The sequence below is a fragment of the Bombus vosnesenskii genome, unplaced genomic scaffold, assembly GCF_011952255.1.
Source record: "Bombus vosnesenskii isolate JDL3184/JDL3185 unplaced genomic scaffold, Bvos_JDL3184-5_v1.1 scf7180000013264, whole genome shotgun sequence".
NCBI lineage: Eukaryota > Metazoa > Arthropoda > Insecta > Hymenoptera > Apidae > Bombus > Bombus vosnesenskii.
This window is the reverse complement of record NW_022882924.1, coordinates 8,899,122-8,911,420: the sequence shown is the minus strand read 5'-3', so window position 1 is coordinate 8,911,420 and position 12,299 is coordinate 8,899,122. Positions and strand designations below refer to the sequence as shown.

Below are 12,299 nucleotides of genomic sequence, written 5' to 3'. Positions count from 1 at the left end.
AGTCCGGGCGACCGCGTTGTTTTATTTCGCGGGTGGTACGTGGAGAGTCGCGCGGATGGGATTACTTTCATTGATAGTTTGTGTTTGGACTTTGCAACTTGTTAATATAACTGATTAGTAATTTATGCGATGCGATGCGACTGTGGGAATTCAATGAATTTTTTGTTTATATTATATATTAGAAGGGGAGCAAAAGTTTGCATTGGTGCAATATATTTCCTATCTAATTTTGTCGCAGATAATCATAGATGGGATTTTATTAGTGATTGTAGTGCAGTATCAGGCAATTATTTATGGAAGAACACTTTGAATTGAGTTCTGTCTGTTAGCACGAAATTTTTACTTTCAAATACTGAAAACAGTGCTTTTTATATTCATGCATTTAAAATATTAATTGTGTATATGGTAGGTATTCTGTTGAAATGTTATTTTACTTATTTATATTAAAAAGTGTTGTTAATGTAATGTGATAAGACTGTACTACAAATATTTTACATGTTAAATATTTCAAACATGTAGTATTAAAGTTTAATAATATTTATATCAAATAATAACAAGGAGCTTTTCAATAGTGTGCAAGATTTTCGGTGAAAAAAGCTAGGTAAAAATAGAGAGACAAAAAAGAAACGCAACTGTCAACCGGGAAAATGGAATGCAGGGGTCGTGGTCATTTAACGGGCCAGTATAATTATAATCGTATGGCGAGAGAACGCTTTACGCCAATATTCCTCTATTAAGCGGCTATTTTTCGCGTCGTTTCATATTCTCAACGTTTGCCGCGTGTATCCAACATTTCGGGGTTATTCTACTCACTCACGTGTCTACATTTTGCACAGAATGCGTAAGAAGAAATTAGAAAAAAAAAGATGCAGAGGATGCAGAAACATTACGTACAAAATATCCAAAGTACCTTCACTACTATTATTTAGTAGATCAGATAAATTTCCATTGCATATGCAGATTTGTATAACATATGAATTTGCATAAATACCTGCATTCTAATTATAATGCATACTTGGAATATTTCATTATATTTTTCAATATTACATATCTATTATCCGTAATATGTTTGTATATTTTTATATGTTTCGTATATTTCTGCAGACTTAAATTTCCCATAAATAAATGGACATCCGCAGCCTAATACATAGACTATATTTGGACCTATAAAGCTCGCTTTAATCATCATAAATATAGCTGTATGTTTAGAATTGATAGGTAATTTTGCATTAACAGGTACATTTCTCCTTAAAGACGAATGCGTAACAACTTGTACGTTCCAGACTACAGCAAGCGACACGGAGGTGATAATTACAGGCAGGATTGCCGGATTCCCGCAGCCGGAATTCTCCGGTACAATTTGCCACGCGCCCGCTTTCGGTTAGCTGATAGCGTTCATCGGTGGCGGCGGGCGCAACGTGCCGCCTGCATTGCCTTCGGCCTCGAGGCACAGCGATCCCTGTCGCGTAACTTTTCTTTCTGCGACGACTGAAGTAACGCTACGATTCGATCGGCCGACAAAGATAACTCGATACTCGCCGCGCGCCAAATACGCAAATGAAGATGTAGGACGCGATAGGTGTCTTTCCGCGCGATACCAGTTTTTCCCTGCATCGTTGCGCCCATTGGTGTGCAGGGACGTTACAAATAGTTCTGCACTTAGGAAAATGCCAATTTAAGGAAAAGAGCTGTAGATGAAAAAAAACGTGCACGAAATAAGTAAACGAACAGTTTCTCTCTTCGAGAGCGAGATTATACGCCAAAAGATTGCGAGTTAAAAATCTAACGTAAACATGGCGAATCCGGTTTTCATTCGCGTGAAAACATTTCCACCGGTAACGAAGTGTTAGAAGATGGATATGTAGGTTAGTCAGTAAGTTACTCCCCTTTTCTATAAAAAGTATGAACGAATAAAGGATATCTGTTTACTGTTAGTTTGCAGTATATGGTTCCACAGCATCTGCAAACATTTATCGTAATGAGAAATTAATTTATGAGTTGCGTCTGATTTCCTGACATCGTTCGAACGCTGCAACGTTTAGTGTGAACTAAATTATGAAATGAATAAATTATGAAAGTTATCTTGATCAGCCATGTATCTTTATTCATTCAGAAAAGCACATGAAAATTGCATGATGACAGATCCGAATTATAAGGTGAACATATTCGTGGTTTCTGTCTCCTGTACAGCAGAATTTGTACACGAGAAATTTGTGTACCTAAAAAGTTGTATTTATTATAGGACACTTTATGTTTGTAACATTAAAACTTAGTTGAAATTGACATCTAGTTTAAACTCATTATACATTAACAACAATATTGCACTCATATAACTACCCAATGGTAACATGAGTTTTGACAAACTCACAATTATAGCTAGATTTATTTTTATAGATGCACATTAATTTTTACTATATAACACAATAACTACTATAATGTAAATAGAAAACGATAGAGGATTAACGCAGTGTAATTTTAATGGAGGGCTGTAAGCAGATTTAAATATCAATTCATGAATGACGTTTGACTCTAGTCGCAGCTAGATCAATTTGAGTATCCATCTAATATTATAATTTGTGATTTCACTATGTACGTGTATCCTTTCCACGTACATTACGTTGAAATGAGAAGAAATTTCAATTCTTTTTTTTTTCTTTTATCAGTAATTAAATTCTACTGTAATGTTCCATTGGCAAAGCGTACAGAAATTTTTGCTTTATCGGTCGCGGGGCAAATATTGACACGCTGGCAATTTGCAAACGCAGATCGTCGAATAATCGTCCGAGCTAGTCTATACTTTACATGCGAGCCGCAACCTATGCTATTTGCGCACAATGCATTACGGGCGAAATATGCGGATAATACGAACCCACGGATACGGTTACGAATTCGTGGATAAAGCAATCGCGGAGAATTACAATAAATCCGCAGTTAATGTATACCGCCGGGCGTTAGTTATTACGAGTTAGCCGAAGCGCAGTCTATTTACGCTTGCACCCAACGTGATTCATAATGCGCGCGGAGATAATGAGCAATTTGTAATATATCCGAATGTAATTCGCAACTAGCCAGCGTTACCGCGGATGCTGTTCAATTTAATGCCATATTTCACTGCCTCCTCTGACAAAAATTTATTAATTCGTTTACGACTGGGGATTTTATTGCAAACATCACAACTATAAAAAGATCACGCACACGAATTCGCCTGTTGGTCCTCTTTGCGTTTCATCGATTTGCAAATAAAAGTTACGTAATTAAAAATTCAAAAAAATGAAAAATTAATCTACGATAAAATATTCATTACAGTTATACTGCACGAAAGAAAATGAAACGTTTTATAAAAAATTAATCCGCGATAGAATATTCATTAAAGTTAGCCCACGCACAAAAGAAAACGAAATGTTTCATAAAAGATTAATCCACGATAGAATATTCATTAAAGTTGCACCTTAAAGAGTGTCAAAATGAACGAACGTATGGTAGTTTCGACGATACTCCTTCCTAACTTTTTACATAACTAAACTTTCGTGATTATATTACGCGCAAAACGTATTCACTGATTTGCGAAAGCAACAATTGCTCGCAAACTTTTTCTTCGTCGTATATTCCTTTTACTTTCATACCCGGAGTCGCAGAGAAAGTCATTGTTTTTCCACGGACGACACAGCTCGTCCCTTCGTCGGGTGCGATGGTTTACTGCTTCATTAGGTGGGTAACTTTTTTAGGGGTTTTTAAAAAGCGTGAGAGTTTATGTCTGTTTGCTGGGAGTTTTAAAACAGTTTCGCCAAGCCCTCTCGCACCCTCTTTTTCGAGTCGGCGTACACCGCGTCTGTGTGTTATAACCGCTCTTCACCAAGGAAATGAAACTTTCCACGGTAAATTTGAACAGAAACGATTCCAACGCTTAACATTTTGTCTAAGCCACTTGTACCAACTGTGTTAGCGTTGTTTCAATTAAGTACCGGTTAAGAAAAGAATAGAGCTGACAAATACAATCTTTGTAAATTTATTGTTGCAAGAAAGGATAGATATTGGATATAAACGAAATTTTCGTATTTGAACTTTTTTGAAGTCAAATTGATCGACTCGAGATTGTGTAAATTGCACGATTTCATTGTCTAAGTACGTGGTCAATGTTCAACTTTTCGAAACAAGTATCTTAATCACATAAGCTTATTTGAGAAGATAACAAACTTACGCAGGAAGATGCATAAATAATCGTGAAGTACAAGGTAAATTTTGAAAAATAATATTTATCTACATGGATACCTACGTCATCACTTTTGCCTGCATTTCAATTTTTTACGCGCATTAAACAAGATGGTATCGAATTAATGTTGAAAATAATAGAAACAACGCGGACAAAATCACAGCGCGTATTTATCTGATTTGTCATTCTGTCGATTCTGCTCTGTAAACCCGCGATTATAACAGGAATTATGTATCTTTTTGAATATTGAACCAGAAAGCAATTATGATTATCCAAACGGATTAATAATAACGTATTCTTGAAACGAACTCTTAATTAAAACGTCTGAAAATATCCAAAATGTTTTTACAAAATATAAGTGTATCTATACATACGGTAATTACTGATATTTATATAAGTAAAGAAAATTCTTCTATCAAATTTTTTTTATTTAAAAAATACCAAAAAATGACTACATCGCGGATATTTACGTGAATTTGTATTTTTGTGAAAATGGTAATAACAGTAGGACCTAAGCAGAGATTTCTTTTTCCCATTAAATATTGTAACGAATACTTTGAACATTTTATATTATGCATTTTACATTCCATTTACATTCGATGCATTTCCATAAACGCATAAAAATTCACAATCCACCAATCACTTGCATAAAGTTATAGATAGAACTCGTACTGGCGTGTTAAGCCGCAATAATTTTTCAGTTTTCCTTTCAGGCGCGGAAAGTCTGCGATAACCCGGAGGAAAAACGAACAGGTAAAAGAGGAAACGAGAGGAAGAGAGGAAAGCAAAAGGCGCTAAAATTCTCAATTACATTAACTCGATTCCGGTCGCCCACTCCCGTGTCACGCCACTTGGAAGGGGTTAGTTAAGAGAACCGCTATTGGATTAGCGAGCCCCCAACCCGGTCGGTTTACCTCCTCGAGTCCGCGTATCTGTACCTTCGTCGTTTGCACGTCGTACAAATCCCTTAAGCGAGGCTGCAATAAAGCACGGTTTATCGTTCGCCAAATGCAGCTACGTGTGAACCGCTTTGAAACGTTCTGCTTCTAAAGATAAACTGGATATTTGTTCGCGTGCCACGAAATACCGAGGCATTGTCGTTTCCTGATGACGCGTCGTAATTTGGAAGTCTTCAAATCCAACGATTATGGGAAAGCTGGTGTAAAGCAATTTTTGTGATCTTTACTAATCATACGTCGTAATGTTTTTTATCTGAAGAAAATCTCATCGATATTCTCGATGTACGTACGAAGCGAAATTTTTGAAGGCAATTTTATAGGAGTAATATTGTAGTTTCAGCGATGGAGAAAGTAAAATAGTTATAGTTACAGCGATTCAATGTTTCAGAATTGTTATTCGTTTTTCTGTTTACTAGGAGTTTTGTGTAAATATTTCTTTAAATGATTCTGTGGAAAGTAAACGAAGCAACGACATTGCCGCTGTCCGACGGCATGCGACGACGTAATGGCGATTTATTTACGCTCTCTTTTTACTTGTTTTGGATAGATTTCACAATTGAAGGCCGAACGTGCCTATTGAGTCAATATTTTTAATTTCCTGCTACGATATCGTGAAATGGGTAACAAATAATACACAATGCGTACTCTACTTTTTAGCGACTTATCTAGCTGTTTAATCTACGCGATCATTTTTATAGTAAATGTGCTTCTACAATAATTTGATTGCCCGCTATAAGGAAAGTAGAAAATATAGAAATCGATTTAGATATGCACACCAATAGTTTTAGTTTATCAATAGATTCATTTTATGCATAGATTTTGATGACAATTATACGTGTCAATAATCGTCATTCATTATATCAACAGAGAGTTATATAATTCTATATACTATATACGTAGGACACACAAGCATTCCAATTTCAAACTGTACCTCAACGTCGACTAAACTTTCATTCAACATTACCTAATGCAGTACAAAATAAAACGAACATATAAAATATTTCCTAATTTTATCGAGATAAAACGCCGAATATTTCTTTACCGTCGTTCACGTTTTTCTTCACAATTTCACTTATAACTTAACCTCCGTATATTTCCAAATCTTCATTTTCCACTAAAGAAAGGAGCATATCGCGAATCTGATATACAAGAGCGAACGATTTCAATGGGGAAAATAGAAAAATAAGCGTAGGTACTCACGTTCCGTTGTCGGCAAGCGCGGGCTGTGGCCAAGCACGTGGCACGGGTTCCTCCTTGAGTATTTGCCTCATGTCCTGAGGCGCGAAAACGAGAGGCGCCCGCGGGTGGTGATGAGGCGGCGGCGGTGGTGGAGCTACACTCGCCCCGTACAGCTTACGTCCCCAGTGGCCTTCGAGTTCGACGGGGCTTCCGCCTCCGGTGGTAGCTCCCGTGCCACCCCCTGCGCCGAGTCCGAGCCATGGCGACCCCCCAGCACCCACGATCGTGGAGCTGGGCAGGAGACCGCTCCACTCGTCGGACCGCGTCGTGAGGCCGTACGGACTCTCCTGGGGCAACAGGCTTTCTCCTTCTCGTTGCCACCCTTCGCGAGAACCTTCTTCGCGGCTGATCGAGAGAGACCGTAACCTCTCGGTCAGAACGCTCCTCTCCACCGCCACGATTCTTCACGAGAGTGCATCAATCGAGTCGTTTGACCTCGATTCCTCGCGATTTCTCACCAATGCCCGTCCCTATCTGAGAAACAGCCAACCTGTCACACCATTAAATCGGTAGCCGACCGCGTGTCGGCGCACATGCGTCCCTTTAATTCTATATCACGAGTTCGATCGACACTGCAAAGTGTTCTTTCCTTTTGTTTCACTGACCACTGTATATTTATTTACTCACTCGTCTTCCTTTACGAAAGTCTCACAGTCTTCTGTTCGTTACTATCTGACTCTTCGCGATCTTCACTAAACTTCGTCACTCTCCATAGTCACTTACTATACGCGTGGCACGTACTTGGTAAACGATAAGTTGATAGAGATCGGTTTCCGAAGAGGATCTTCGATTCTCCGTTGTCAGTTCCTCGATCCAGGTCCCCAGCGTGTACGCGCGACTCCTCCGAGATCTTCGAACGATCCACTTGGGATGAAGAGATCGAGCCTGGATACGCGGCGAGCAGCGGTAATCTGAGTAGCGGGCGACGGCAGCGTGGTGCGTATATCGTCGACACGAAAGTGTCGGTAGGGTGACTCGTGACCAGAAGAGAGGTCCTTCGAGGTCCCCAGCCGCGCGTTGCTTCCCGTTACGGCGCCGCTTGTCGAATGTGTCAGGGCCGGCTCGAGCGGCGTGCCAGCGGGTCCCAACGGGGACGGGCCACCAGGTTCTCGGTGGGTGTGGCCGCCACGGATGCGGCGCAACGACCAGCCTGCCAACGACGCCTTGCCCATCCTCGATTTTCATCCAATCCACCGTCTCTTCGTCGACCAATCGCTACCGGCGTCCTTTTACGCTACCGACGCCCATCTCCAATTACCAAAGACGGTGGCGCCGCGACGGCCACGTCACGAGGCTGTCATTCCGGCGCGCGCCGTGGACGCTCAAGGCTGACATTGTGTTTCTCCTCCGTCTGAGACGACCTTCGAATCGCGATCAACGAATCGAATGATCGACGTACCCATTTTCGTCATTGAGATTCGGTCAATTGGTTGATTAATCGATGTTTGAGCCAGACGGATCGATCGGACAGGAATTATTTTTTATCTGATACACGAAAATCGTATCCGTTTGATTCCTTCTCGCGCATAGAGTTATCGCGTATAGTACTTTGAGCGTAGATTTTAACAATTTAACGATCGTTGGAACAGTTTTTAAAATAGTTGACTTTTTTGAAAAATCCAAAAGCTCATCGAATCGCGCGAGATTTTAGTCGAAATATTGAAATTGGAGCAAACCGAAGAAATTTTTTTTCGGAGCCTTGAGATACATGTGCAAGTGAACATACGAAGATCATGTCTAACTTCTTTACGAATCTTTTAAAATATTCGATTGAACTCGATATTTCCCATAGTAGCTCGAATAATTACAATCAGTAAATATTTATTTTTATACAACAAAAATTCCATTTTATCAAATATAAAAAACCTTTGCTCGATAGCGTCAAGTATCTACGTAGAAAAACACAACGTCTAGGAAGTGAATTTTTGTGCTCGACGCGTTCGTGCTTGACGCTCTATACATCACGGTCGACTGAAACGTCGTTTCGACACCTAGCGATCGAGATCGATCGAACTTTTGTCCAAATTTGGTGGTTTTCTTCATCGAGCTGTTTCTTTATCCCATCGTGCGCTGTTTAGACGATCCGCCATCATGTAATGTACTTAGGAAATTCCGATCAAATTCCGACAAAACGCTGAAAAGAAGAAAGCATAATCGACGTAGCTGAAAAGAAAATCGCCGCAATGACTGGTGTCCTCCAAGTATTTGCAAGTTGGTATGCTGAAATAGGGCCCGATGGCAGAGCAGTCAGTGTCCTTTTCGGGAGAGACGTCGACGTCTGGCAAGGAAGCTATCCTGACGTGCAGACATTTAATGGCAAGTGCGTCACGTATCGCGAAGAAACACCTCACTCTGATGTGGAAGCTGCCTCGAACTCGCACCTAGCCTGCCCCAGTTTTTATCGAAGCGTAATCAAGTACGGGGAAATCCATGGTCTCTCCCTCAGGAGACCACCGCGAGGTTCACTAGCAACTGGTCTACCTGATCTTCGTCTTGTCAGGTTTAGCGTTCTCGGTAATTTTCTACACCTGGTTATCACTTGTCTTCGAAGGAATAAGCGTTCAAGGAAGATGTTGCTTTCGTCGGTTCTTACGCCCGTATCGAAGACCCACCATTTTCTGGTTCGTTAATTGCCGGTGACATCCTTAAGAAAAATCGTACATTGTACTATTTACCATAAGTGGAAGCGTGCTGATTGCCCGATTCCGCAACCTGTTAATCGTATTTACGCTGTATTTGATTAGGTACAAGTCATTCAATGAAACATGCAATTTCTTTTTTCTGGATCTGTACAGATTTGAGATAGATAGGTAGATTTAGAGGCTAGTTTAAACGAAAATTATGAAAACATAGCCCTTATTTTTCTTAACGTATTGCAAATTATATACGCTACCAGCTATAAATAGTATTTGCCGATATTCAAAAATGCTTCTGATTGCGCTTATGTTTTATTTGCTTCATTATAGATTTGTTATTTCATTCGCATCATACGTGAATACTTATCATCTTATGAATACATGAATATGAATGAATAAGGTAAAATTCATTAGAGTTTTCTGGTAAAAGTGACGAGTAGATGTGTACCTATGTGAAGTATTCTCACATATAATGATTGAAAAAGGTACGAGAAGAATATTAATTATTATCTACTGTTCTAGCGAAAATGTAATGCTTCAAATGATTACCACGTATGAAATGATTCCGCGTGATTTAATTAAAAATTAAAAATTTGAATCATAACTAACTGAGTAAGTTGGAAGTTCTCGATTGACTGATACGCTACGTAAATTTTGGTTTGCGTGACATCCTAGGCGGAAATGTAATTGTAGAATTTGTTTGAATAAATTTATGCGTTCGAGGGGACTGATCCTGGTAAATCGAGAATTTAAGAGGGATACCAGGAAGTCGGGTTTACAACGTTTCTCAATACCTACTTCTGTTTTTTTCGTCGGAAACCTATTACTTTTAAATTCGTTCTCGGGAAGATTCATGCTTGAGAGTCACTGCTTTAAGGGTGCGAGGTCTATCAAGTAAAGATAATGCGTTCTGTGTCGGGTAATTTGACTTCCCTCTTTCTTCCTCCATCACGATCTTTTCAAGTACCTACACCTTTTCGAAGGTTTTACATTCACAAGTGCCTCGTGTTCTAGACGAAAGCTTACACGTGGAACATCGTCAGAATATTGCCATTGATATTTCATCGCTATGATATAAACAAAAGATATTTTCTGAATTTCATTTCTCAGCTACGCGATGAATGTTCAATTGCCAAGGAACAAATGACTTACTTGCGTCACAGAGAGAGAGAGAGAGAGAGAGAGAGAGAGAGAGAGAGAGAAGGCACATAGAGTATGTTTTAAAACAGATAGAAATTTCCATTCATTAGGTAATATAGTGTGTGATCATTTCTATATTAATTTATAATCTTCTTCGTTGCTAACTGTGAATTTGTAGAAAATAAGAAACGACATTACTTATGCGATGAGTTGTGAATTTTATGTCTGTGATGTTATACCTTGTATTGGTCGCTACACGAACAAAATTATGGAAATAGATAATTAAAATACTTGTAAAAGTTAACAGTAAATATCGAAGTGGCCTATAAAACAAGTGACACGAAGTTGATTGTTTTATCGAAATTTATAAAACTTGCTACGGGTTGCGGATCTGTATACGAATGCTGATAGTGTCGCCTGTAAGTTGGGGGAAGTGACGCGTGCAAAGGATCTAAGATAAATGTACATCACATGGTAGGATAATGAAGTTTAATGAGGGTCTGCAGGCGTCATTATGAAGCGTTCGAAATGTGCGCGTGCCAAACCGGTTTCACTCTCTTCCCTTTTTTTTTTTATTAAAAAGCTCGTCTCTCAGAGTCGTGATTCATGAGATCCCTCTCGGCTGCCCAACGGCCTGTAACATTGCCATCTTATGGCAACGACGCGAGTAGTCTAGAGTATGAGAGCCCATTTAGAAGTGGAGCTGCCGCTTTTTGCTTCTTGACTCTTTGATACGTGAAAAAAAACCACTTCGTTTACTAACAAAAAATTTAATATCCACGTCGTACCGTTTCGTTCGAGCACTTTCGATTGCTATACATTCGATCTCACAAACATCTACTTCATTCCTGAAGCGACACATTACTTTTATCATCTACAAATCGTTGTGTCGACTTGAACGAGTATGTGTGCTTCCAATTTATGGACTATCCTAATTTGTATTTGATCTATAATTAATCACATGAAATTTAAGATTTCATAATTTTCGTTACATACACATCAGACTGATAAACTGTGGTTTAGATTTCCTGAAGTAAAAATATATGAAACATTTTGAAAGTAACGAAAGGAATAAATAGAGATTCGAGTAACCTGCAGTGGAGGGTCACGTAAGTGTGTACCTATAGGTTTCTTAAATATTCGGATAATCCAATTAACGGTGTCAACGCAGTTAAACGTCTCAATGATGTCAAATGAACATCACTCCATTGACCAAATCCAATTACAAATCAATGGGGTCGGCACATTTCGCATTACTATGGCTTGCTTTTGCGGCACACCCTACGTCGCCTATGTGGAAACGTTCTGAGCCTATTACTAAGCTATGATAATATTTCGATTCTGGTTTCTATGTTTGTTCTACTGTACATACAACTTATTCTGGCATATGTCGAGTTACCGCAAAAGTGTCAATCTTCACCGACGCCGGCAGCTCGGTTTCTGGATTGAAATTTTGCGATTTTTTGCATAATTTTTATGATCATATACAATGTATTGTATTGTATGACTTGTATTAACAATGCGTGAATTTTACTAAAACCAATGTTCATTATCTTCTTACGGAATCAACAAATAAAAGATCGTATAAAATTTAAATCGTTTATTTAAAATTTTACTAATATAACATTAAAATTAAACACACGATTCGCCGAAATATTGTATATTGTATTGTATATTAAGTTCTAAGAATGTTTACAATATCCTATGTTACAATATCTTATGATAGCTCCAATAAAGTAATAAAATCATTCTTGAGAAGAAAACATTTCCTGTTTCTCATTTTCTGATCAATTATCCACATACACAGTTAACTACGTATATCAATTGTTTTGTACCAAAGATACGATACTGTTTCAACAATTCAGATCAATTTCTTGCAATTCTATTGCCATTAATAAATATATTTATTCTCTGAAAACTATATAACACGTTTTTTAAGTGAAGAGGAATAAGTCTTTCGTTTCTGCTAGTTTTATCTTTCATTAAATAAAACCATTAACAGGAACTGAATATATTAGCTCTCGGTTAACAAAAATACGAAGTATCTGTAATTAAACGAAAATACAAGAAAAATAAAATACAGGAAGTATCTTTCCGCAGGGACAAAATTCAATC

The 12,299-nt window shown here is 38.6% G+C and overlaps 1 protein-coding gene across 4 annotated transcripts in view; it reads right to left on the bottom strand.

Moving 5' to 3' along the window:
• LOC117237565 (transcription factor collier) overlaps positions 1–6,810 on the bottom strand; it is a 95,820-nt gene extending 89,010 nt beyond the window's left edge. For 3 of the 4 annotated variants that reach the window (XM_033501675.1, XM_033501666.1, XM_033501658.1), the window contains exon 1: positions 6,370–6,561. In XM_033501675.1, coding sequence (XP_033357566.1) covers positions 6,370–6,440 — 71 coding nt within the window. In that variant the 5' untranslated portion in view covers positions 6,441–6,561. Of the gene's footprint in view, positions 1–6,369 lie in introns of all 4 variants that reach the window. The other variant, XM_033501685.1, reaches the window with a different exon arrangement.
• Between the last annotated feature and the right edge of the window lie 5,489 nt (positions 6,811–12,299).